Consider the following 24294-nt stretch of genomic DNA (forward strand, 5'->3'; position numbering starts at 1 on the left):
AAGTTAAGTGACTTTCTGGAATCATGCTCATATTCAGGGAAATCTAACTCCAGATCTCTGACATCAAACGCTGTAGGCATTATTCTCAGTGTGAGAAAAGGGGAGCGAATCTTTCGGAGGAGTGATTCCTAATTCTAGCGACTTGGGAAGCCCGAAGACCACACTGCTCCTCAACGAGGGGAGAAACGCAGGGAATCTGCGCATGCTCAGAGCGTCGGCGTACAGTTTCCCCGCCCCTTCCAGCCTCCGCGGAAAGCGGCTCTTCCTGCGACCCTCCAGCTCTGAGTCCGGGGGAACTGAGCTTCGGCGCCGCAGGTTCCCGCTCGGAAGAGGCGACCAAGGCGCTTGCGGAACCTCAACATGGCGCGGTCGGGGAATAAGGTAGGAACATCTGTAGGCTTGGGCCTTGCCTGTGCCGGGGGTCCGGAAGCAGGAATCATGGGATCACGGCGGTGCCAAGGAGTGAGGAAGAGAGATCCCGGTGGTGGGCTGGATCAGTAGGGCCGGGGTCGAGGGATGCGCTGTGAGAAAACCTGGCGATTTGGAGTCTTCAGGCGGGAGTTTGAGCCTCGCCCACTCCCCACCCCGGCCGCCTACTCAGCCCTTCCATCCTCTCACTTCCTCTCCACCGGTCCTCATCCTGCTTTCCATCCCACTCCGACCTCCCCTCCGTACCTCTCTATCCCAGCCTACCCCCGACTCCTCCATTACTCCTGAATCTGGGTTTTAAAAATCTGTGAGAATGGAAGTTAGCCACGGTACGAACCAATCCCACAGGCTTGTAAAACTTCAGAGAAGGATTGAGAGTAAAATAACTTGAAATGTAAAACGTCTTATTACCTCTATAATAATCTAATATTTCGCATTTATTGCGAAAGCTTACTCTGGTGAGGCACTGATCTAACGCTTTATTCCGGTCTCATTTAATCTTCACAACAAGCCCATGAGTTGAAAACTTTTATCCCCAATTTACAGGTGAGAAAACCGAGGCCTAAAGAAAGTGAAGTGATTAGCCCAAGGTCACCCCGTCCACAAGTGGTAGAATCTGAATTTGAACACAGGCTTTCTGCTTTCAGAGTCCGGGAGAATGTCTCTCTTGCTAGGAATCTGTGACCCTCAGTGACCCAGGTTAATAACATTATGATGAATTTTTAAAATGGCATTTTCAATATAGGCAGAGAGTGGTAGTTGTCTCTGAAGGGTCTCTAGAGGGAGGTGTGTTCCAAGGACTTGTTCATTCATTCATCCATCCATCGGTCTATCCATCCATCTATTCAAAACTAGGCCCTTTATTAGGCATTTGGTATACAGATAAACAAGATAGGAGTTGGAGCAGCTGATCCCTAGTCTCCTCAACTCCCCGTAGGGAAATGCTGATTAAAATGATTATGAACATATGCCACTCACCTCCTTTATTCCTTTCAGCTGCTGAAAACTTTCAGCGCTAATGAAGCAGCTGTTTATGGCAGGTAACTTGCAGCAGAATTCTAATAGCCTGTATTGCTTCAGTGTTTAAATGAAGGGTTGCCATGCTACTCAATTTCTTTCTCCTGGTTTTCTTACTGCTACCAGAAGGGAGCTTGAGGTATTACATAGACCATTCTTCTGCTTTCAGATAAGAACTTCCATACTGTGAAACTCTTTGATGTCATTTTTTGGATACCTGATTCCTGGCAAAGGACCTTTAGTCCTCTGATTTAGAGTTTTCTGTTCATAAAAGTAGCTTTTATGAACATATATTACATAGGTGCAGCAGCGTATTTGGGGACTCTTAACTTTTTAAAGGTTCTTATGCTCAGAGCATTGAAACTATGGGATGTAAATTTTATTGCTCTCAAAGGAATTTTGTAGTTTATTACCACCCTTTCTCCAAACATGCTGTTTATAATCTAGAACTCTTTTAATATTAATGCATTATGTTTAATTCTTTGTAAACTAGGGAAAAACTTAAATAGTCTTTCCTTTCCATGTTTTGCCTTGCCTGAGATGTAACCAAATTAGAGATCATCTATAACATCCCTGATAGGAGCTCATCTAGGTTTTTCAAACAGTTTTAGGGTCAGGAGATCATTGCTTCAGAAAACAGTAGTTCTTTCATTTATTACTTCTAAATATTATTTTTTCTCCCTTAATATGGTGTCAGATCAATCTCTCTATAGCTTCCAACTGTTGATCCTATTATCTCTCTTGCGGAGCTATCTTTTTATAACACAGCTGTCAACTATTTGAGGATAACAGTCAGGTTCCTCTAAATCTTCTCGTCTGGTTCAAATAGCCAGTTTTTGCCACCTGTTCCTCAGGTCACTTATTCTCCAGATCCTTCTCTAATCTGCTCATTTCATGTTCAGTTGTAATTAGTGTTTCTCATAAGATGTGATGATCAGAACTGCTCACCGTTTGTCAAATGTGGTCTGATCAGTACAAAGCACAGGTGAGACTGTCAGTGTCAAAGAATGTTAACTCTGGAAAATACCTTAGATCTCATCTAGTCCAACAACTGCTTCCTGCCTCCACACATTAACAGTCAATTTAAGTGACATGCCCAAGAATTTAGCTACTTGGTAGTAAAGATGGGACTGGATCCCAGGTCTCCTGGGATCTAATTTAGTTTTTTTTTTTTAAACCATAAAACCTGTCTTTTCCTTCCTTAAATTTACTACACCATTGATAGGGCTGAAAATATTTTGGAGGATGGAATGGGGTAGGTCTGGGGAATGTCCTCCTGTAGCCATGTCCTACTGGTGACATTTTATTATGTCATTTTATAATCCACCCTGAAATTGTGAGCTGCTATTTGTTCAGGTCTCCTCCAACCCAATTCAGTTAAACTTTGGTTGCCAAATACAGAACTTTACATGTATCCATTTTACTTTTAGTTTATGTTTGCCCTCTTTCCTTAGTCCCCTACATACATGATTGCTAGCCAATGACCAGGTGTCTTTATTTATTTGGTTTCCTCTGCCTAAAACTCCCCTTGTTCACATGACCGACTCCTACTCATTCTTTTTTTTTAATATCTTTATTGGAGCATAATTGCTTTACATGTGTGTTAGTTTCTGCTGTACAACAAAGTGAATCAGCTGTATGTATACATATATCCCCATATCCCCTCCTTTTTGAGCCTCCCTCCCACGCCTCTAGGTCGTCACGAAGCATCGAGCTGATCTCCCTGTGCTATGCAGCAACTTCCCACTAGCCATCCATTCTATATTTGGTAATGTATATATGTCAGTGCTACTCTCTCACTTCATCCCAGCTTCCCCCCACCCCGCCCCAACCGTGTCCTCAAGTCCATTGTCTACATCTTTGTCTTTATTCCTGCCCTGCCACTAGGTTCATCAGTACCGTTTTTTAGATTCCATATATGTGCGTTAGCATATGGTATTTGTTTTTCTCTTTCTGACTTACTTCACTCTGTATGACAGACTCTAGGTCCATCCACTTCATTACAAATAACTCAATTTCATTCCTTTTTATGGCTGAGTAATATTCCATTTTATATATGTACCACATCTTTATCCATTCATCTGTCGATGGACACTTAGGTTGCTTCCATGTCCTGGCTATTGTAAATAGTGCTGCAATGAACATTGTGGTACATGTACCTTTTTTTTTAAATAAATTTATTTAGTTATTTATTTTTGGCTGTGTTGGGTCTTCGTTGCCGTGTGCGGGCTTTCTCTAGTTGCGGCGAGGGGGGGCTACTCTTTCGTTGCGGTGCGCAGCCTTCTCATTGAGGTGGCTTCTCTTATTGCAGAGCACGGGCTCTAGGCACGAGGGCTTCAGTAGTTGTGGCATGTGGGCTCAGTAGTTGTGGCTCACAGGCTCTAGAGAGCAGGCTCAGTAGGTGTGGCACACGGGCTTAGTTGCTCCGTGGCTTGTGGGATCTTCCTGGACCAGGGCTCGAAGCCGTGTCCCCTGCATTGGCAGGCGGATTCTTAACCACTGCACCACCAGGGAAACCCACATGTATCTTTTTGAATTATGGTTTTCTCAGGGTATTTGGCCAGTGGTGGGATTGCTGGGTCATGTGGTAGTTCTATTTTTAGTTTTTTTAAGGAAACGCCATACTGTTCTCCAAAGTGGCTCTATCAATTTACATTCCCACCAACAGTGCAGGAGGGTTCCCTTTTCTCCACACCCTCTCTGGCATTTATTGTTTGTAGATTTTTTTGATAATGGCCATTGTGGTTTTGATTTGCATTTCTCTGATGATTAGTGATGTTGAACATCTTTTCATGTGTTTGTTGGCAATCTGTATGTCTTCTTTGGAGAAATGTCTGTTTAGGTCTTCCGCCCATTTTTGGATTGGGTTGTTTGTTTTTTTGATATTGAGCTCCATGAGCTGCTTATATATTTTGGAGGTTAATCCTTTATCAGTTGCTTCGTTTGCAAGTATTTTCTCCCATTCTGCCTACTCATTCTTTAAGGTTCACCCAAGAATCATATCCAGGAGGCCTTTTCTGCCTCCTTACCCGTCCTCTATCCCTTCCACCAGTCTTGGGTAGATACCCCTCCTGTGTGCTCTCTTAGTGTCCACTGTATACCTCGGTCATGGAATATTGTGCTGGTATCATTTAGGTGTCTGTGTCCCCTACTAGAATAGATTTGGTGTCTTAGTCGTCATTTTAGATTCCCAGTGTACAAACTGATTCAAATTATTGGACTGTATCATTTTAGCATATATAGATTGTGACAGTCACCTATTGCCACCAAAATGCTTTATAACAAACTACACCCCAAGTCAGTGGCTTACAACAAAAGCATCTGTACTCATACTGTAGGTCAGCATATCAGTTGCATTTGGTTTGATGTGTAATATTTTGGGCTCAGCTGGGCTGGACTTAGCTCTAGCCTGCAGGTTGTTTTCAGATCTGCTCCCCATGGATTTATGCTCAGGCTCAGGCCAGAGGAGCAGCAGCTACTTGGAGCGTGCTCCTGTCCTGGCAGATACTTTCTAGCTTTCAGGAAATATCAGGACTATTTAAAGTTTCTCCATAGTGAAAATTTATGTGCCTTACATACATTCTCTAAGTAGAACACCTCCCTTCCGTTTATCATGCATACCCTGAATATCTATGGGTGCAATAAGTAAAGGACATCTCTTTTGTTTCTTTTTTTAATGACCATTAATAACATTTTCTCACATGTTCTTTGGGACTTTTTTTCCAGGCAGCTGTGGTGCTGTGTATGGATGTGCGTTTTGCCATGAGTAACTCCTTTCCTGGTGAAGAATCCCCATTTGAACTAGCAAAGAAGGTGATGACCATGTTTGTGCAGCGACAGGTAAGATTCAGATTGGTCTTGAGCTTGTAACTCATGGTTTAACTGCTTGTTGCTTCCACTTAATAATGCAAGATACCAGCCTCTCTATGTTGTCCACCCTCAGTGTTTTGGGGAAGCTGAGGAGTTATTCTTACATATACTCATATACTACCACTGGCGCCTGATATGTTTTTCTTTTCTCGTTTTGGCTCCTCCACTGGATATTACAACTTTTATCAGAAGCAAGAGGCAACGTGATCTTTAAATGTGTAATCTCTAGAGCCAGATGGCCTGGGTTTGAATCCTTGCTCTGCCATACTGACTAACCTTGCAATCTTGAATAAGTCTTTCAACTACTTTGTGCCTATTCCAGTTATCGTTTACTGGTTAAAAACTACCCTCCCCAAACTTACTGTCTTAAATGACATCAAAAAAAAAATCATCTCTCATGGTTCTGTGAGATGACTGGGCGTGTGAGTTGGGTGGTTCTCTCTGAGGCCTCTTGTGCAGGTGTACTCATGTGGTGGCTGGTGCTGAGTCATCTGAAGGCTCGGTGGGGCTGTACGTACATCCAAGATGGGTCACCCCTGTGGCTGGTAGTTATGCCTTCTGGGGGCTGTGAGCTCAGTTGGGGCTGTCCCCCAGAACCCTTACCTGTGGCCTCTCCATGTAGCTTGGGATGCTCACAGTATAGCAGTTGGTTCTAAAAAGGAGTGTTCCAAGAGTGGATATTCTAAGAGACCTGCTTATGTGGCTTTTTATGACCTACCTCTAGAAATCCCAGAAGGTCGTTTTCACTGCCTTCTATTAGTCAATCAGGTCGCTAAGCTATCTCACACTCAGTGGGGTGGGGAGGGGGCGGGAATTAGAGTCCTCTGTTGTTTTAAGGGGTAGCCTCCAAATACAAGGAGAGAAGGAATGGATGGAGGCCGTCTTGAAGACTCTCTACCACGGTGCCTCAGTGAATATCTCTAAGATAAAGTACTTAGTACTTGACATATTGTAAACGCTATATGTGTTTTTATTATTATCATTATTACTACTACTACCATTATTATTAATTTCTGCCCTTTCTACCTGGTCTGACTGCTACTTTTGCGAAGTCCATGAAGTTCTGCTTCATTCACTACTCCTCTGGACACGTCTGCTGTTTTTTCTGGGTGTTGCCTTTTCTACTGGGCACTGTTACCTCCCACCTGTCATCCTAGATTTTTACAAATTCTGATAACCTGGAGTCCTTAATGTCTCAAAGAAGATGAGAATGCTTCTAACCCCATTCTTGGTTATAGTAATTTGTGTTGGTTGTATTCAGGTAGTGCTGCTGTGCCCTAATGTAGTATAGATTTTTTTAAAAAAGGGAAACAGTGCTTTCAGTTTTTATTTTTGGCTCTGCCCCTTGCATGGGAGTCGGAGTGAAATCTAGAAGGCTGGGAGACAAAACCTGGTGCCGCTCCCATGCTGCATTCAAATTTCCTCCCCTCTCCTGACTGAGGTTTTGTTGTCGAACAAGATTACCTTGCCTTAAGATGAATTCTTTGCAGGAGGCAGCTAGAATTCTAGCTGGCCTGCCCCACTGGTGTGCTGGAAATATTTGAACCCCAGCAGCTGGGACCTTCCCTCCATGTACAACTGGCAATTGCAGCTGGAGTTGTTAACAGACTGGGGAATTTAACAGACCAAACAGAGGTGAAGAATGACAGAATTCCATCCTCTGCCCATGCAGTGTTCTTTTTACTGGTACAGAAGGCTTCTGTTAATAAGTAGGTGGGAACAGGACTGCCTTTTGTGTCGCATACTATTTCTTGTTTTCATATTTCATTATGGAATGCTTCATAAAAGAAGCAAACACAGAGAATAATATAATGGAAAGCTGTTTTCCCATTGTCTAGAACTACAACAGCCGTAAAGTTTTACTATATTTGTTTGATTTCTTTTTCTTTTTTTTTTCTTAAAAAATAAAATGTTAACTTAAAGCCCCTTGTGTATCCCCTCCCAACCCTTTTCTTTCCTCTTCTTCCCCTCCTTTCCTCAGAATTTTCACAGTTATTACTTCACATATTTTATACCTTGGATCTCAGTGTATTTATAAATAATATTTAGTATTGTATGAAGCTCTCAAAAGTATATGGAATAGTATTATTCAGTACATATAATTCCACAACTTATTTTTCTCAATCTTATGTTTTTGAGATTTATTCATGTTGGTAAACATTGAACAAATTATTCATTTTTTTTTTTTTTTACTAGAGTGTAGTATTCCATTGTATAAATATTATGCAGTGTGCTTTTGCATTCTTCAGTTGATGGATAGTTAGTTTTCAGATTTGCCCTATTATAAACAGTGCTGAAATGAACTGGAACTTTCTTGTCTCTTGTCTCCTTGCGTACATGTGCAGGAACTTCTCTGCAGTATATATACCTGTAAGCGAAATTGCTGGGATATAGAATATGAATCAGCAATTTATTTTTAAACTCTGGAAAATTTAAACTTTGTATAGTCATTCAAGAAAGACAGACTAAAATCTTTTCAAATTATACATAATTAGTTTTCACTGAGAATTAGAGTCTGATTTGGGTGGAAGCAAACCAAAGAAACTCATCAAGAGCAGTTACTGCCCTCCCATTCCTCCACCACAAATTGTGCTGAAAGGATGGAAACCGTAGTCAATGAAAAAGTCTGCTTAGAACCTAGGAATTATCATTGCCCATCAGTCCCACGGATCAGTTAGCCCAATATTCTATTGTTGACGGTGGCCCCAGGGCCCTGCCATAGGGAGGTATGGTTGTCTTGCTCCCTGAAGGTTAGATATCTCATGGTTTCCAGGTGATATTGTATGATTTCAGCCTTCTAACCTGCTTCTCTAGGTGTTTGCTGAGAGCAAGGATGAAATCGCGTTAGTCCTTTTCGGTACAGATGGCACTGAGAACGCCCTTGCTTGTGAGGACCAGTATCAGAACATCACAGTGCGCAGACACCTGATGCTGCCGGATTTTGACTTGCTGGAGGACATTGAAAGCAAAATCCAACCAGGTTCTCAACAAGCTGACTGTATCCTTTTTCAACCAGAGAAGACTCTTAAGAAATTTCATTTAATCTGGGGAATTGTAATCTAGTTTGGTGAGGTTCTCTAAGAGTCCTAGCTCTGAGTATATGGACGTTCTTGGCTCTGAGGACATGGAGGTGATGTGTGTTAGGACTGAATGTGAAATTAACTAGGTTGGGTTGGGTGCCTGTACTCCACGCCCTGCAGTCACTTGCTCCTTCTCTGCACTAGTGACATTGAGAGGTTGGGAGGTATCAGAAGGGAGTATATGTGTTGACTATGTGTAGAGGGTTTGGTGGTGGCAATGGTTGGAAATGTTTGGACGTAGAGAAGATATTTTTAGAAGAGTATAGCATTAGCATTCTCCTAGCCTTCCTGGATGGAGGATATTTGTATGCCAAAAATCAGACTGATACCCAAACTGTGAGACTAACAATTTCTTCCACAGGTGCCCTGGTTTTAAGGGGTTCCTCTTATTTTTCTAAACAGTGGTGCCATCCCTGGTCACTGGGAGGTGCTGCTGTGCTGGGAGTGACTTACAAATGCTACATTATGGCTCACTTCATGTGTAAGAATGGACTGTAATCACAGAAAGTGGGTTCTAGATACTGTAAAATGGCATCATAATTTTTCATTAAATGAGCGGAATATGTCAGATTACCTTTTGGTTTATTTCATTTTTCCTGTTTATATGTTTCAGGAAGTGTACTTTGATTTATAACATATATGAATATATGTTAGTGAAATAGACTTGGAAGAAGGGCACTTGGGCGAGTACTTTTACATCATCACACCATCAGCCCAGTGTCCACAATTTCCAGCACTGTGGATTTTACTGGAAAAAGTTGCATGTTCTTGGGATAAAGGGACTGTTTGGTGGTATCTTCTGCCCTTAACTAGCTGAGTTCTGGATGCCCTCATTGTGTGCATGGATTTGATTCAACAAGAAACTGTGTAAGTATCTCAACTGAAGAGAGTTGGAAATGAGCCTTTCTGTGTGGAATCAGACCATTTGGAAAATGAACCCTTGCAAGGCTATAATTGTAGTACCTGGGAGAGTTGCTTGTACGTACCTCTGTGGAGGCTGGAAGGGGATCCATTTTTATCGTAGTGACTACATCTTTAACTGAAGTTAAAGTTAGGAAATCAGAGACATGATATTTCCATAATGCTCAGAAATTTTGCCTAAGATGTTCAAAGTATGAGTCACAACTGGGTTGATTATATGTTTAGTAGGAACCTAGCTGAGCATCTGCAGCACACGGGCTTCTAGAATGTAATCACTTTTGTTAGCTGGAGCTGGATTCATTCCTTACCCTTTTTCTGCTCAGTGACCAAGTACATTTGAATGTGTAGGAAATAATTCAGGAGAATGATTTCTTAACATGCTAACTCTCTCTTCTAGAGGAAAGACGTTTGAGAAGAGGCATATTGAAGTGTTCACTGACCTCAGCAGCCCATTCAGCGGAGATCAGCTGGATATTATAATTCATAACTTGAAGAAATCTGGCATCTCCCTGCAGTTTTTGTAAGACCATAAGAATAATATTTGCAGACAGATCTTGTGCTCTTATAATGCAGTGATAGGACCCCTTCGTAGAACACCCGGTTCTCAAGAGTCCTCTCTGCTCTGTGTCAGAATCTGTCAGAACACTGACTTCAGCCAACGTTCATTGATTACTCTCTTGTGTTCCAGGAACTCTTCTGAGTTTTGATGATAAAGGGATGAAAGTCACAGGGAAACCTGGGAGTTTAGCTCAGTAGCAGATGTTTGCTTGTGCTGTTCTTGGACCCAAAGAATTGAGGAATTAGAGGAATCTTTTAAGGACATTCAGTTCATCTCCTGCCTGCATAGAAGACTTTACCCAAACAATTACCAGATTGGTGGTGTCTTTTCTTAAACAGCCTAGAGAACTGTGTCTTAAAGACAGTAGATGTTTTTAGGATAGAGAGAAATGTCAACTTGGGAACGATTTTAAACACATATGCTTATTTTTAACTCTTTTTCAGATCTAAAGGATACACACACATTTATAAAATGTAATTTGCTTGTGCATATTTACAGATGAGGTATACAAACTTAGGAGGAAAATATTTTTCACAATTTGTTAGGGAGAGAGTCCCTCCTCCCCCAATAACTTGAATTTCCCCTCCAGGCACTTACTTTATCTTATATCCCTAACAGAAAGTTCTTTTCACTAATCCTAAAGTTCTTTCAATTAATCCTTCCTGCTGCATCTGAAACCTGTTTTTTCTTATCCTATTTTTGGTAAAAGCAGAGTGGTAGTATAGAATGTTGAATTATTAGTCTTCTAGGGACACTCATTTTTCGGATTGAGAGCCCTACCAAGAAGTCTCTAGCTCTGAGTGGTAAGCATACAGCTTCTTTAAAATGCCTGCCATGGAGAATTAAGAACCTCTCTTGCATGTACGTACCTCTTAAGATTGCTGAGGGGCATCTCCTTTCTGTAGAACTGTAGAAAAATAGTTCAGAATAACGCATCAAGCTGATACTTGATAAGACAGTACTTCAGAGAAATTAAGTGCTTTTTAAGTGACTCTTCTTTTCTTATTGAGTTGAGGTTTTCTCAGCACTTCAAAAGCCCAGCTCAGTTTCTGTTCCCTGTTCATAATCTCAGATGCCTTTACATCCTTGACACATACTGCACTTCTGTCAATGTCATTGGAAAGGGCTCCTTTTTTTTGTATGAGCAATGCTGTAAAGCAAGCTGAAGACAGAACATAGCCTTTTCTTCCACTTGCTTGTTATTTGACTGGTTGTATTTTTTTCTTGGGTAATACCCTTCTTCCTTTGCTGCAAACTTCTAGCAGGCAAAGTAGAGTTTTTGCCCGTATTGTTTGGTGTATCCCATGTATGACGGATTATTCTAGTTGGACTGGACCTTCCTGACCTTTCATTTTCATCTTAATCGTCCCTTCTTCCTGGTTGATGCTCTGGAAACAGCAATAGCCTGGTGCAAACCTGATGTGCCATACCCTGCTCGCTGGAAGCTCTTTTTCATGTAATGCAGGACGTGCACATCTCTCATGCTAAGAATACATAGAAAAAATGTAAACATGAAGCTCTGTTTTGATGATAACAAATAAAATGATAAAGGAATCACCTTAAAAGTCCACATGGGGTGACCAGCAGGTAATTTTGAGTAAACTGAAAAGATCGCTGAATTCAACTGTTTGGGTTTCCAGGGACAAAGTAGGGTGACATGCTACAGTGGAAAGAACCTTGCTCTTTCAGTCAGATGACTGAGTCTTTGCTCAATCACTTATTAGCTTTATTAGCTATACGGTTTTGGCCAAATTATTTCATTTCTATAGCTTCCGTTTCTTTTCAGAAAATGGAGGTAGAAGTCTCTATCCAACTAACACATAAGGATGAAATGAGATTGTTTATATGAAAACATTTATAAAGCGTCATGTAGAATATTATCATAAAATGTGTTTGGTTGGTTTACTTTTCAGTTTGTATATTGATCATTGAATATTCCCATGACTGGTAACCCCACTCTCATTTAGTCTCATTTCTGGAGTGAAACACAAGAACAAAATTGGTATTACTTATTTCTAGCAATTAACTGGTTTCTGTATAGGAATTCTCTATCTGAAATAATGATGACGACATTGTTTGAGTTTCAAGTATTTTATACACTTTCTCTTATTAATCTTTATAATAATCTTGAGAGATCATTAATGGGCATTTGTTTGTTTATTTTTGTCTGCCTAGAATGTCACCCAGCCTTTTTCTAGGAAGCGTTCCTTCCTACTTTTTAACCTCATAGCTTGAATGAGAGCTGGCATCTAGATCTGGCTCCTAGGCTACCACTAATTCCTGGTTTTTTGAATTGGAGAGTAGAGGGTTAAACCCTCAGTCCCTCTTTGGTAGTGGAGTTGGGCATTATGAGCTTGAAAGTGTTCAGAAACAATGTGGAGGAAGCCAGTCTGAAAGAGTGGGGCCGGCATAAAGGCAAATGAAAATGAAATATGGAGATAGAGAGTGAGAAGGTCACAGAATCCTTGTGGTGTTTGAGACTCTGGGTTTAGTCATCCTAAGGCCATGTGCAGCCTTGCCCTTTCAATTATTTTGTTATGTTAAGCCAATAAATTACCCCCGTAAAAGCCAAACCAAAGAGACTTTGGTCACTTGAAACTGATAGAATATTGGTCAAGGTAGATAGTGCCATTTGACGGTTGAGAAATGTAAAGCTCAGAGAGGCTGACTGACCATTTTCTCATAGCTAGTGAGTGACAGTCACAGAATTGGAACCCCGTTTATTATTCGGCTTCAGAGCTTGTCTTCTTAAGTACTGCTGATCTTTTCCTGATAGTTTGCCTTTCCCAATTGGCAAAGAAGATGGAACTGGGGACAGAGGAGATGGCAACTTGCTCTCGGACCACCATGGGCCCTCCTTTCCTCTAAAAGGAATCAGTGAGCAGCAAAAAGAAGGTATTCGGATGGTGAAAAAGGTGATGATGTCTTTAGAAGGTGAAGATGGGCTGGAGGAAATTTATTCCTTCAGGTAAGACATGAAAGCATTGTTTACAACTTTCAGTTGTAAGCATATTAATTTTTCTTTTGATCAGACGGCTCCCTAATGCTTTTCCTTTTCTGGGCCACTTTTGGATTAGCAGTTATACTTTAGTATTTCAATTTTTATTAAAGAAATGGTACACCAGCCCCTAATCCCCTTTTTTGAAGTTTGCATGGTTGGCGCAAGATTTCTTATTTATTTCCAGGACTATGTCGGTGGAGTTTGGAAATATATAAATATAACGAACGATTTAACAAGTCAAATTATAAAAGATGAGGTAGTAGATTTCTTCCTTATGCCAAGCTCGGGGCACATTTCTTGGGCCCTTCCTTGTCATACACCTAAAAAACATTCTTAATTATAAAAAGTGGTGTCGGATCTGAGATAATACTCAATATCCTCTAATCCTCTGATTTAGGTTTTAGGAGGCAGTATACTATAATACAGAGATTTTTTAAAAAAACTTTTGGTCTCAGAATAGTTTGGTCAGGCAAAAACAAAACAAAACAAAGCAAAAACCCCAAATATTAAGAATTTACAACCTGTTTATTCCATGTGGGCTTTGTAAAGGCAGAATGATTTAAGAAATGTGAAATCCCTGAAGTACCATATAACAATTAAGCAAGCTGCTTTTTTTGGCTATCCAATTAGAGACAGTGGGAGAGATGATCTCCTTTATCTGTATTATTCTTGGTTGGAATTGGATATACACTTATTTTGAGCAAAGAACCTGAGAGGGGTCCATAGCATCTAGAACGGTGTGTATTTGAAGGGCCTGATTTGGTAAAAGTGGCAATAGAATACCACACTGTATGGCTGTGGAGTTTCAAATTCTCAGGGATACTACTACTTAATGTTAAAGAATTAATTCCAGTTTATTAATAAATACACAAAATACAAGCATTTTAAGAAAAGTTCTTAATTGAAGTAGAGGTTCAGTTGAAGTAAAGGTTCAACAATAGGGAGTTTTTTGAGTAGCAGTAGTGTGTATCTGCTCTAATTTTTCTTCTCAATCACAATTTTCAAATATTTCTGGTGAGCTATAATTGATAAGCAATCAGCCTGCTTTTCTAAACATAGATACTATTGAAAAATTGCAGGTAAATGGGAATTTTGGAAATTGAACTGTAATTTCCCAAGGGGTTGTCAAAGGAGTCAGTGAAGAATCCTGTAAAGTGATGTTTCTTTGTCATAATATGTGTTCTAATTGTTATACATGCAAATATGTGTTCCTAAATTATTGTTCTTTCAAATTTGGATATGGCTTGCTCTAACATGGGAATACATGTCTAAAGCTAACATATTCACCATGATATCGTAAAGAAGAATTATAGGCCAATAAAATTACCTAAAAAAGTTTCTTTTCCTGTAACATAGCAAGGAGCGAAATTACTATGTGTTGTCCTAGCCATCTGAAGTTACTTTGATTTTAGGTCTGCCATGAAGGTGTGGATCAGAACTTTGCCATCTGATACAGTAGCCATTATCCACATGTGGCTATTTAAATTTATTAAAATTAAATAAAGTTAAAAACTTAGTCCCTCAGTCGTAGTAGCCACAGTTAAACAGCTCAGTAGCCTATTGGACAGGCATAGTTAGAACACTTCCCTCATTGCACAAAGTTGTACAGGACAGCCCTGGACTAGACTTATCCTCATCTAGAAGACATTAGAGGAAGATAACGTGACTTCTAGTTGGGGAGGTTCAAACCTACTGCAGAACTCATCCAGTTGTTCTCAGATGTTACATATAAGAGGCTGGTCTTTAGAATTTCCCCTGGAACAGAATCCAAACCTCTTGATGGTTTTAGACGTGACTCATAATCAGGCTAGCAATGTCCTATGAGACAGGTTAGACCTGGTTTCAGACCCATTCATTCCTCAATGAATACAAAGCCAAGGTGTACCGTAAGCTTTGGAGCAGGGTATCAGGTAGAATATCTGCTATTCATTGTAAATTATTTCTGAAAATTGGAGTCTCTTGAGGCCTCTTTGTCCATAACTCTGGATAATGTCAGATAATCCTTAGTGAATACCACAAATTCCACCTATCTCCTATGATTTTCTCTGTTGTGTTTGATTAGGAACCAGATGAAACTAGAACTGATCTTCACTAGTATTCAAATGAAGTAGACCTCTACATTGTGTTTGCTACTTCCCAATTCCCTTTCCCTACGCAGTGAGAAACCTAGAGTTACCTGCTTTACTTTAAGACTGAGTGTGGACTGCTAAATTCCTTTATCCCGTGGAGAGTCATTATTTAACTCTCTCCACTGTGTGCATATACTTACCATGTCTTTTATTTAAGAGAATGGAAATGAGCTAAAGAATTGCAGGGTTGTGAACAGTGACGATATAGGATGAGGCCCACCCTTTGATATCCTAGAGCAGGGCTTTTTATCCTCAGGTCCATGGTATTCAGGGAGTTGGTGTGTGCAAACGCATTTATGAATGTGCTTTTATCATATCCTCACAGTGTCCTTGGTCCTGAAAAAAAAAATGTTAAGAACAACTGGCCAAGTTGAAGAAAAGATTGAATAGGGGGAAGGAAAAGATGTTCCTTTTCACCTGTCAGTAAAGGAATTCAACTCCTTCCTCCTAAGCCAACTCATTTGTATTCTGGCTCTCTCCCAATTGATGGTTGCCACGAGTTTTCCTTGCCATCCCCTGCTGTTCCTCTCTTTATGATCAACAGCATCTCACTTCTCATTCTAGACAACTAAATGCAATATCCAGCACAGGTTAACGTTTTAAAATTGCTGCTTTCATAATACATTTTTCTTTATTAAGTGAGAGTCTGAGACAGCTGTGTGTCTTTAAGAAAATTGAGAGGCGTTCCGTACCCTGGTCCTGTCAACTGACCATTGGCTCCAATTTGTCTATAAAGATTGTGGCTTACAAATCGGTAAGTGGTAGGTACACATTTTTAAAGAAATGTTAGCAGGCAGACAAATATGCTTATATAAGGAACTGACAATTCGTGTGTGGGTTATTCAAAACCATAATTACTGCTTCTCTAAGTGCTCTCCCTGTTCATTTCATCTCTATTTAGCTTTTATGTAAAAGGCATGCTAACAGAGGAAGTTTTAATAATTGTCTATAATAGGGACTTCCCTGGTGGTCCAGTGGTTAAGAATCTGCCTTCCAATGCGGGGGACACAGGTTCGATCGCTGGTCAGGGAACGAGGATCCCACATGCCACGGGGCAACTAAGCCCGCGCGCCGCAACTACTTTAAAAAAAAAAAAGGAAAAAAAAAAGAATGGTCTGTAATAGGGGTTGATTCCCTCCTTTTTCTCTTTCTCTCCATTGACAGTTGATTGTTAATCATGAGTTTCAGGTCTTTCTCTTTTTTTTTTAAAGAAAGAAAATGAAATGCATTAAGTTGTATCATTGTGGTATTATAGCAGAAATACAGATACACACCAGAGTTCAGTTCAGGGTTTTGAAAACTCAGTCACATCTAATTTAGTTGTTAATGATCTGGTAGTAACAGCATCTAAGAAATATCAAAAGATGTTGACTTGTTACTGTGAAATGGCCTTTTGTAACATATGTACATTTGTACATAACAGTATATTTTCAAAAATGAGTTGCTTTTGGTAATTATTTGATGAAATTCCAGTTTGAGTATGAGTCTTGTATCCATGCCTCTGCATGACCTTCCTTGTCTTTTTTCTTTAAATGCACAAAATAAATATATAAAAACATTTAAATATATAAAATGTACAAAATATACAAAAACATTTTTTTTATATATTCAGGTGTTTTTTTTAATATTCAAGGACTTAATTCCAAAACACACTACATGCATGAAAACCATGGAGGTACTTCAAGGCCTAGAATAGTGTCCCTGGGAATGAGAGTATAGTCTCTTTCCTTTTTTTTTTCCTAGTTTCTTTTTCATATTTCCTTATTGATTTCTGAGTACTGATAGACTGCTTTCCCCTTTCTTGTGTGTTGGGAAACTGTGGTAACAAAATGTAGGGCCCTCTTTTGTTAGACAGTCTGAGGGTTTTGTATAGAAAGTGTTTGAATATATACAAATATTCATATTTATCTGTGGATTACCTTTGGGGGAAAATAAAATGTAGAAGGAATTATAAAATAAACTAAAATTTCCACAGTAGGCAAGAGACAACAAACCAATGTAGCTGGAGTCATTGTTCTAGATTTTTTTCTGTAAAGCAGAGAGTATATTAGGTTTTCATCTTTTGTCCATCTGAATCATAGCTTTCCTTGTTTTCCCTTTATTTTTCTTTTGGAAATCAGATTCTACAAGAGAAAGTTAAAAAGTGTTGGACAGTTGTGGATGCAAGAACTCAAAAAAAAGAAGATATACAAAAAGAAACAGTTTATTGCTTGAATGACGATGATGAAACTGAAGTTCCAAAAGAGGATACTATTCAAGGTATTATGCCAGTGAGAGTTTCACTTTTGCCTAGAAGATTTTCTTCAAGATGATAGGAGGCAGGCTAGGTTTTGTATTATTATTTGTCTAGAGGCACAACTATATGAGGGGATCATGAGACACTGGATCCTTTAGGTCATCTGTTGGGTCTCAGGCAGGATGGTTCCGAGGCAGGAGTATACTTGGGCTTTCAGTCTCTCTGGGTTTTAAATGTCTCAAGTGACAGGACTTAATACTTGGCTTTGTTTTAAAGTTTGAAACTCACTAGCTAGGAAAATGCTTATATTAACATGGCTGAAGCAAATTTTTTGTTTACCTTTGACTTCCATAGTGATCATTTTTCTGAATGCCAATTTCAGGTCGTATATCCTGCCAGTTTAGCTCCCTTAAGGTAATTTAGGGGATAAGAAAAATTATTTGTGTTTGTTATATTGCTTTATGTTCACTAGGATCTTTAGAGTTGTACTTCATATATTTGTACCCATTGGCTCTGTGTAGTGTATTTAGATGGCGTCTCTATCCAGAGGGCTTAGAAGCTAGCTGAGGGTGTCTGAATGTTCAAGAGCTAAAATGAGAAGATACCAAATGATGGTTAAGATAGAAACCAGAGTCTTTATATAAATTTATCACCAGACTATGCGCTACTCAGTATAATTTTAATTTGCAAGCCTTAAAAAAAAATTCCTTTCATCTGTGGCACTGCGTTGCAGTATTTGTATATTTATATGTTTTGCAGGGGTCTTGGCAGGTGGGAGAGTGATTAAAGATGGTGGTGGTTATGACCCCTTTCTTTCTTCTGATGGATTAGAATGTAATAAACAACCCACAATCTCTACTAATTCTTTAATTCAACTCAATAGTATAGTGTGGTTAAGAACAGAAATTTTGGAGTCAGACCTTGGTTAGAATCATGGCTCCATTACTTGCTTGTCATTTAATCCTCGTATAATGACTGGCTCATAGTAGGAAGAATAGCATGATTAAGGGCATAAGACCAGGAAAGTAGAGGGCCTTCTCAGTGATACCAAGTAGTTGGGTAAGGTGTATTGGGCATATGCAGATTCATACTCAGGGTAGTATCTAAAAGACAATCTGCATTTTCTCTTTTAATCTTCACAACAACCAGTGAAGTAGGCGCTCTTGTTTCCATTCTACGGATAAGAGAATTGAGGTTGAAAGACATTCGTTAACATGTGCAAAATCTCATAGGTAACAAGTAGCAGAATTTGAACTCAGGTCTGCAGGAGTCTGTGTTTCTACATGCTATTCTGAATTAGGAAGGGCTTTGAATGATACGCTGAAGAGTTTATGCTTAATTTTGAAAGCGACATGGAGCTGTTTATAATTTTGAGGAGCACAGCGTCATCGGGGCTGTTTTAGAAAGATTAATAGGACATCTGAGTATAGGATGGATTGGAAGGAGAAGGGACTAGAGATGAGGGTACCAATTCTTTCGGTTGCAAGCAAAGAAAGCAGCTCTGGTTGTCTTCGACAGAAAGCAAACATATTGGTGGAGCAAGGGAGAGGGAAGAGTTAAACATTGTTTCAGTTCGAAGAGCATAGATGTGCAGCTTTTCTGTCTTACCTTTTTGCAGTTACCCACATACGTCCTTTGCCTGTCTTCCACTTTCTATCCCCTAATATGTAGAGTTCTCTTTTTTAGATAGAGGGACTAGTTTATGTGAGCAAATGACTATGGTCGTATTTGTAGTCTGTTCTCTACTCTTTACCATGTACAAAAGTTACAGTTATTGATTTGCCCTTTAAAAGATGAGCCAGAAGACATAAGACAGTTTTAATTAGAATTTTCAGGTTACTCTTAAACAATTCAAGTAAGATGTCTGAAAAAACATTGGGTTTAGATACCACTCTTAATTATGTGCCATACATTTCCCTCTTAATTTCTTGTTGAAATTTTTGTTTATATCACCAGCTTTTATTAAAAGACATATATGAAAATAGAAATGTGTTTCTTTTTAATTAAATACATGGCATGTGCAGAGTGAGGGAACTAATAAACACTGGATCACAGAATCTGCCCCCAAACACACAAGTTTCTTTGTTTCTTGGAGTAAAGATGCATATGCTTTTCCATTTCATCTACGCAAGGTCATAATCCTTGGATTTTGATGATCTTTCTCCCCATTAAACATATAAGACTATATAGTGAAAGGGCATGACCTTCCATAGAGCAGAGAGGCCCTGGAACAGGGTTGGAGTTTTTTAAGGAGCCAAGAGCCTATATCTGTAATAACCTAAGTAATTAAAAAGAAAAAAAATAGACAATCCAATCCCAGAAATAAAATAAATTTAAATGCAGAAAAATATCCAGCTTGTCAATTGACTGTTTCTAAATAGAAAAATTTTGGCTTCTTCCATTAGGCATTTGTATATCTCCAGCATCCATTTTTGAGAACATTTTGTTCTGAAAATCCTATGGGCACATTTCTCTGTGGGTCTCCAGGTTTCTAAATAAATGTGTTCTTGTTATTATGTTTACAAGTCATGATTGTACTTTAGTCAGCCATGGTTTATCTTTGGAGGATAACTAGTACATTGCATTTGCTACATTCTTTCTTCTAGGATGGATAATCACTAAGGTAACTAGATTGCAGAATATGCTACTTAAAAAAATGTAATTAGGGGCTTCCCTGGTGGCGCAGTGGTTGAGAATCTGCCTGCTAATGCAGGGGACACGGGTTCGCGCCCTGGTCTGGGAAGATCCCACATGCCACGGAGCAACTAGGCCCGTGAGCCACAACTACTGAGTCTGCGCGTCTGGAGCCTGTGCTCCGCAACAAGAGAGGCCACAATAGTGAGAGGCCCGCGCACCGCGATGAAGAGTGGCCCCCACTTGCTGCAACTAGAGAAAGCCCTAGCACAGAAATGAAGACCCAACATAGCAATCAATCAATCAATCAATCTTTAAAAAAAAGAAAAAGAATAAAGCTGGAGGCATCATACTAAAAAAAAAAAAAAAAATGTAATTAGATTTTAATTGTCTCTGTGTCGTATATGTTTGTGGGTCTGCCGCTTCTTTTTCTTCAGTGATCACAAGGGGCAGAAATTTGATTCCGGCAAACAGTATATGGAGGCTTGATCCGGAGTGTGCATGTATTGTTAATGTATGTATAGGGCCAATTTCAGCTTGTAGAAAATGAGGCCCCATATGCTTAACAGATGCTCTTCTCTTGTTCTCTAGGGTTCCGCTATGGGAGTGATATCATTCCTTTCTCTAAAGTGGATGAGGAACAAATGAAATATAAATCGGAGGGGAAGTGCTTCTCTGTTTTGGGATTTTGTAGATCTTCTCAGGTAAAGCACGTATTTGTCTACTAATTGTAAACAAAACAGATGAGCTTTTTTCTCATTATTTGAGATGGTGTGCTTTGGATTGGGCCTGTTATTTATAATATGTTTTTTTCACTTTTAGTTTTTCTAAAATGTAGTCTGGCGTGCTGCTATCCTTGATTTTTGAAGGTTAAAAATCAAGAGTAGAGAAGTCGGCGTAAATCAGAATAGATTCAGTGAAAAGTCACTTCTTAGCTTTGGTGTCGGTCATAGCTCATAGTAGCCTTAAAGAAACAGCATCCAGTTCTTTGCTATTGTATTGCTTTCTCTAACTGTTACGTATATTGGAGTGTTTTACAGGAGTCAAGGCCTAGTTGGGTTTTGAATGACCATAGATCTTTTAGAATATCATTGATTTATGCCAGTCACCCTTCTTCTCAACGGCCAGCAAAGAGGTCTAGGATGCAAAACTTGTTCATTAGTCATATGTTTTTTAGACGGCAATACAGAGATACAAAAGAGACACAGTGGAAAATGCAGTAACTTATTGAAGGCTGTGGATACCATATACTCTCCAAGAAAGGGTCATTAAAGATTCCCAGCAGTCTTAGATGAAATGTTCTTGAGGTAGGCAACCGAACAGAATGAATAAGTAGAAAGTGCATCTTTTCAGGCTCTATAGGGATGAAGAGATTTTTGTTGGTTCTAGAAGAGCTCAAGTGAGAATTAAAATAAAAGTAAATATAACCCAATGTACCAGATTTAAATTTCTTCATGTTGCTCCAGCATGTAGTCCCTGTATAATTCAGTGTTAGAATAATTCAGTGAGGTGGGGAGAATGTTTTCCTTCATATGCACAAAGTGTTAGATACAGTTTTAAGGCTCATAAAACCAAAAATTGAGAGTATTTACTTAAAGTCGATACAGTTAATGGTGAGAATAAATACCTTTTGGAAGTTGAGTGTCTCTAACAGTTCTCTAACAAATTACACTAAATGTGCTTTTCTTTAAAATTATTCACTTTGGGAGGTATATAGACTTAAAATTTACGGTTCTTAATGTCAGTGCTTATGAGTCTTTTCAGTGAAACAGAACCTCCATTCAGACCTATTTGTAGAAACTGGCTTATTGGGAACTGGGTCTGCCTAATTCCAGATAGGCAGAAAAGATCTATCCAAAATTCCTATAACTGTAATTTAGGACTCAAAAAACTGAAATCATCTGTGCCATGGTAGGTGTGGGGACCTATTTAGTTAGATGGCAAAGCAAGAAAAAGTGAGCTGAAAAAGTACGTTTTCCATTTAAAAAGATTTTTATTGACTTAAAATTAACTTTTAAGTCATGAAGTGTTTTCTAAACCAACTTTCTGTTGTTTTTAAGCTCTAAATTATTTTTATCTTAAGTGCAATATCAGACAGGTACAATAAAGATAGTCATAATAGCTACCATTTATTGAGTGATTATAATATTATAATCAATATACTAACCACTTTATATAAATTCCCATTTAATTCTTATTACAGTCCTCTCAGGTAGGTGCCATGATATGTATTTTATACATTAGGAAATTGAGGTTCAGCGCTGTTAGGTAATTGGCCCAAGGTCCCCAACTAGAAGGTGGTAGAGATGGGTTTTGAACCAGGTCTCTCTGACTCCAAAGCTATGCCATTAATCAGCTATAATCTGCCCACCAGATAGACAGGCTCATTTTTGAATAGTCTAGTTTTTACATACCTGCTTTTGTGTATTATGTTAACAAATGCATACACGTCATCTTAAGAACAAGGTTTTTCCATATCAGCTAAGGTAAAGTATAAGTATGTAACTTTTAATAAACTAGTAATTAGCTTTAAATTAATAAGATCACATAGTTTTCCAGATTCCCTTAATCTGAGGGACAGTAATATTTCTGGATTGAATTAGTGTGAAACTTTTCATAATATAAAATAGGTTTGTTTTGGTTTGGAATTTTTTTTTTTTGAATTGTGAATTACTCTTCTCTTTTAAACTTTCAAGAGTCCTTTCAATTTGCCTTCTTCCATGTTGTCAGTGTTCTGGGTATCTAATTAGCCAGAATTTCCCCAAATTTCTGGCTGTCCTTTGAGAAGTCATTTAGGTGCCTTAGGAAAAGGTATCATTAACTGTTCTTGAATCAGTCAAGAACTATTACAGATTCTAATAGGAGGGCAAATAAATCTATATGGATGTAGCAAACTGAAAATATAAGATTATTCCCATATTTTTTCAAATAATGGTTTTCAGATGGGGAATGGAAGTGAAGATGGAGGTATTTGGCTTATATGGGCCTCACCCCCACACCTTTGGGACTCAGTTTTCCTGAGCTGCTGTTACCGTGAAAGTGCTCACAATTTCTCACCTTAGAGGTGGGAGGGCAGAAAAAATATTTGAGAAGCATTGCCTCTCTTACGGCACATTCTTATAAATACGCTCCAGGCTCAAGATGACATAGATCAAAGAGAAGTTGATCTTGGTTGATAGACGCAGGTGGTTATAATATTAGGAACTCTTAGTATTCATCTTCTAGTCTTTGACTCCTCTGATACTGTGCTAGGTGAGTAATTTAAAGGACACATGGTACTCTAGACTCTTGGCAGGTCATCAATGCCTTGTCATTGCTCTTAGGATGAAGTCCAAACCACTTAACTTTGCTCATAAGAGACTTCATGATCTGATCTTTGCTAATCTCACTCATCTAACTTTTCAGCTTTCCCCCTTGCCCTGTGGCACTGCGCTACTCGAAAAGCAGTTCCCCAAATGTACTATGTGTTTATGTCACTCCAGACTTAATCACACTGTTATCTCTGCTGAGGACACTTGTGCCCAGACTTTCATCTTAGTTCCTACCCATCCTTTAAGTGTTGACTTAGGTGTCACCATTTGCAGAAGCCTTCCCTGACGCCTCATGACTGAGATAGCTGCCCTTCATATGTGCTCTTGTAGCGCTGAGCTGTAATACTGTACTCCTGTGGACCAGTAGCACTGCCTGGTAATACTCCACTGCAGCTAATTTCATATTTCTCTACGCTCCTCAAGGCAAGGCTACATCCTGTTCATTATTGTGTTATAGTGCCCAGAACAATGTTTGACATAAACTAGGCACTCATATATTTGTTGTGTTTAAGTGATTTGAACCTCAAAGAGTGAGTTGTTTCTAGTACCTGTGAATGTTTTTCAGTAAGAGCATTTTGAATGTAATTTCCTGGTAATGTGTGGCATTATGGTTTTTTGTGTTCCTTATTTTGGATCGAAACCAGTTCTTTTCCTCACTTCCTCTTGTAGGTCCACATGAAATATTTTATGGGAAATCAAGTTCTAAAGGTCTTTGCAGCAAAAGATGATGAGGTGAGTTGACAGTAGGTCTTTGAGGTAGTGCCGTAGAATTGAACTGTCATTTTAAGTGAGTTGTTTGGGGCTTTTATAGTTTAAAATGACATTAATTCTTGCAACAGCAGTGGGAAAATTCACTGACATTTAACTCTGAAAATGGAGAAATGATAAATGAATTTGTCATAGCATGAGCACAAGGCCTGAGGACATAGTTCTGCAATTGGAGATCAGGTGAGTATTAAAAACAAAAACATTTGAACAAATACATTTAAGTATGCGGATCTCATGGTCACAGGTTCAGGAAGGTTGGGGTCAGGTTAACATTTTCATTTTCATAAACAGAACATTTAGTGCTGGCTTAAGCATCCTGAAGATGAGCTTCACTGACTC

General features: G+C 39.2%; 1 protein-coding gene across 1 annotated transcript in view; it reads left to right on the top strand.

Annotated features, from left to right (window-relative positions):
* Positions 1 to 237: 237 nt before the first annotated feature.
* Positions 238 to 24294, top strand: part of XRCC5 (X-ray repair cross complementing 5) — a 103598-nt gene continuing 79541 nt past the window's right edge. Inside the window, exons 1-10 of the mRNA XM_061204819.1 lie at positions 238 to 381; positions 5173 to 5286; positions 8131 to 8314; positions 9215 to 9263; positions 9715 to 9837; positions 12653 to 12844; positions 15646 to 15760; positions 17127 to 17265; positions 20468 to 20580; positions 23857 to 23919. Of these exons, the coding sequence (XP_061060802.1) occupies positions 361 to 381; positions 5173 to 5286; positions 8131 to 8314; positions 9215 to 9263; positions 9715 to 9837; positions 12653 to 12844; positions 15646 to 15760; positions 17127 to 17265; positions 20468 to 20580; positions 23857 to 23919 (1113 nt within the window). The 5' untranslated portion in view covers positions 238 to 360. The remainder of the gene's footprint in view (positions 382 to 5172; positions 5287 to 8130; positions 8315 to 9214; positions 9264 to 9714; positions 9838 to 12652; positions 12845 to 15645; positions 15761 to 17126; positions 17266 to 20467; positions 20581 to 23856; positions 23920 to 24294) is intronic.

This window comes from Eubalaena glacialis, chromosome 1 (genome assembly GCF_028564815.1).
Source record: "Eubalaena glacialis isolate mEubGla1 chromosome 1, mEubGla1.1.hap2.+ XY, whole genome shotgun sequence".
NCBI classification, from domain to species: Eukaryota; Metazoa; Chordata; class Mammalia; order Artiodactyla; family Balaenidae; genus Eubalaena; species Eubalaena glacialis.